Below are 2,831 nucleotides of genomic sequence, written 5' to 3' on the forward strand. Positions count from 1 at the left end.
TATTTTGTCTTTGGTCCCAGAATACCAGTGCTCCCAGTTGTGTCAGCACAGGCACATGGGGACTGGGTCGTGGTGTCAGTTCTTGTTCTGGACACATTGGCTGAGACACCCCAGGCTCATGAGGTGCTGGTCTATGGATCAGTGACTCATTAACATGTTTGGGCTTTTTTTTCTGCTTCTTTTTTTAGGGTGTCTAAAAGCAGAGGTTCTGTCAGTGGTAACAACCTGCTGACAGGCTGAAGGGAAGTGCCAGAAATCCAGGGATGGTCAGTCCCAGCAGATGGTGAATGATGGGAGACACACGCTCCCTGAGGGCTATTTTGGCACCTCTCATCACTCTTGTCCATCACAATCTACCCCTGGCTCCAGGACTGGCTTAAAAAACGCTTTTACAGAGGGTTCTGCACAATGAAAAATGGGGCTGGCTGCACAAGCAGGTGGCCAGGAGAGCTAAGGAGACACAGTCTCTGCACCAACTGTCACTTTTCATACAAAACATTTATTTTAAAAAGTTGCATATAATGTTCTACACAGGACGGTGACCTTTTCTGTAGTAAAAAAAAAAAATAAATCCCAAAACAATCCCAATGAAAAATCCAGCTCTGTCACTCATGTGGTGAAGCAGCTGCTCCTTCTCAATGATCCAAATTTGAACAGGACTGCAGCTGTGGCAGAGCACCGTGGACAAACTGCAGAGGTAGGAGATCACTGGGAAATAAGGTTCTAGATGCACATACTGACATGGTTGTCTAACACCTGTGCTTTTCACCCCTGCAGCCAGAGACCCAGAGGAGCTGGTGGGATGGATCTCACCCCCTGCCCTGTTCCTGTGCCAAGGTGGGTCTGCAGGCTGCCTTGCAGAGGATGTTTGGAGTAGGCTTGGTCCATGGCTGATGACCTGGAACTGCCCCAGAAACCTAAGGGAGGGTCTGACTCCCCAGGGGGAGTCCCTGAGGGCAGCAGGGACTGTGTAAAGCACTGTGTCCCCTCATCACCTCACCTGCCCCTCTTGAGGAGAAACACCAACTGGGGAAGGACTGGCTTCTGGTCAGAGGGCAAAAGAGCTTCTGGACTGAAAGCTGCTCGTAAAAAAACAATTTAAATGTGGATAATGATTGTCTGAAGAAGTAATTTTAAATGATCCGAGCAAGTTCTGCTGCCAAGTTGACACAGGCTCTTCTCATGTTTCTGAGGGAGGAATTCCACTCTTCAGCAAGCACGAAGTTCCATTTCTAGACTTCTCCAACAAAGCAAAAGCAGATGGCTCAGTGCATAAATACATCCAGCATCTGGATCCTCAGTCACAAAAATATCATCCTTTATACAACAGAAAATAGATCAACTATGAAGCAATTCTCTGCTGGTCTTAAGATCCAGCATCTTCATCAACAGGTTCGTCTTCATCCTCTTCCTCCTCATCCTCCTCATCATCTTCCCTCACTTCTCCTTCTCGCTTCTCTTTTTCAAGTATTTTTAGGTATTTGCTAGCAAGGATCTTCTTTGGCAAGATATCTGGAAGGTAGAATTGTTTCTTTTATAACCAGTGTGAATATCTGGTTGCCTCATTAATACTGTTGCCTTTGTACCACTACTGAAATGAACTACAAGAGGCTTTATTAAAAACATTATTCTTGAATAACCAGGTAAGTTAGTCTGACCTGTGTGGCTGTAACAATAAACACCTAGTTATGGCACAGGTGAGCAAAGATATGGAATGTATGGTATGAATGATTCCTAGCAACTTGTCTTTACTATCTGCTCATGTGCATTATTGATGGGATGTAAAACAGAGTGTTCAGTTACTCAACTGCCTTAGATTGAACAAGCCAGCCATCCCTTTTATGCCCTGTGGAAATGTTTTATCTGCATTAAGGGAAGATAATTGTGCAGGGCAATAATGATGGACCTGAGACAAAGCAGAACTGTGAACATATGTCTGGGGGAACCCAGAAAGACTGGGCTAGAAATCTCTTCCAAGTGTTCCAACAGAAATCCAAGCATCAGGAAAACATGTGTGTGCAGGCAAGGCACATGTGTATAGAGATATATAGAAAGAGAGAGGAATCATATGATTAATTACTTTTAAATATGTCATTTTTGGGGCCACATAACTTCTCACACAAAGATGTGCAGCCATCTCATTTTATAGGCTGAAAGCTTTCCTATAGAGTTGCTGGAATTTAAGAAATGCTTAAGGCTGAGAACTAATTAGCCTTTTATAATTTTGAAGCACCAGAAAAATCCCTATACACAAAGAAAGGGTTTCAGTGATGTAGTTTATGAGTTTGTGCTGAATGTTATAGAGGAGATTAATAACCAGGTGAATGGCATCCTGACAAACAAATTCAATAAGGGCAAGACTTCATTTTCCAAATGTCATCCTGGATTTACCACCATGCACAGATACCTGCAAGGAACTGAAAGGTCTCACACTCTTCTGCAGTGTGAGACAGGTCACTGTAAGTGAGAGCATTCTTCTCCTTGCCTCTGCCATGTTTGTAGGAGTATGTAGCCAAGTACTGAACAAAAAGCTCCTAGAAAGATTAAAAGAGAATAGTCAGGCTATGAATTCACACATAAGAGCTGGCAGTTTTCTTTAACCCCTGTTTTAAGGCTGGACACTTTGTGGAGAGACCCACTTATTTCAGAAGAGCTTAAGGTCGGGGTGTAGCTGCATCTCCTTGGAGCACTGACTTCATTTGTGCTGCTCTTAAAATCACAGAATCTGAGGGGTTGGAAGGGACCTTGAAACATCATCCAGTCCAACCCCCCTGCCAAAGCAGGATCACCCAGAGCACATCACACAGGATCCAGGTGGGTTTTAATGTCTC

General features: G+C 44.0%; 1 protein-coding gene across 1 annotated transcript in view; it reads right to left on the reverse strand.

Moving 5' to 3' along the window:
• Nucleotides 1–1,366: 1,366 nt before the first annotated feature.
• The window catches only part of CHRAC1 (chromatin accessibility complex 1), a 9,899-nt gene continuing 8,434 nt past the window's right edge, over nucleotides 1,367–2,831 (reverse strand). Inside the window, exons 2-3 of the mRNA XM_009996685.1 lie at nucleotides 2,408–2,534; nucleotides 1,367–1,512 (exon numbers count right to left, since the gene is read on the reverse strand). Of these exons, the coding sequence (XP_009994987.1) occupies nucleotides 1,367–1,512; nucleotides 2,408–2,534 (273 nt within the window). The remainder of the gene's footprint in view (nucleotides 1,513–2,407; nucleotides 2,535–2,831) is intronic.

Source organism: Chaetura pelagica, unplaced genomic scaffold (assembly GCF_000747805.2).
Source record: "Chaetura pelagica isolate M959 unplaced genomic scaffold, ChaPel_1.0 scaffold260, whole genome shotgun sequence".
Taxonomy (NCBI): Eukaryota; Metazoa; Chordata; class Aves; order Apodiformes; family Apodidae; genus Chaetura; species Chaetura pelagica.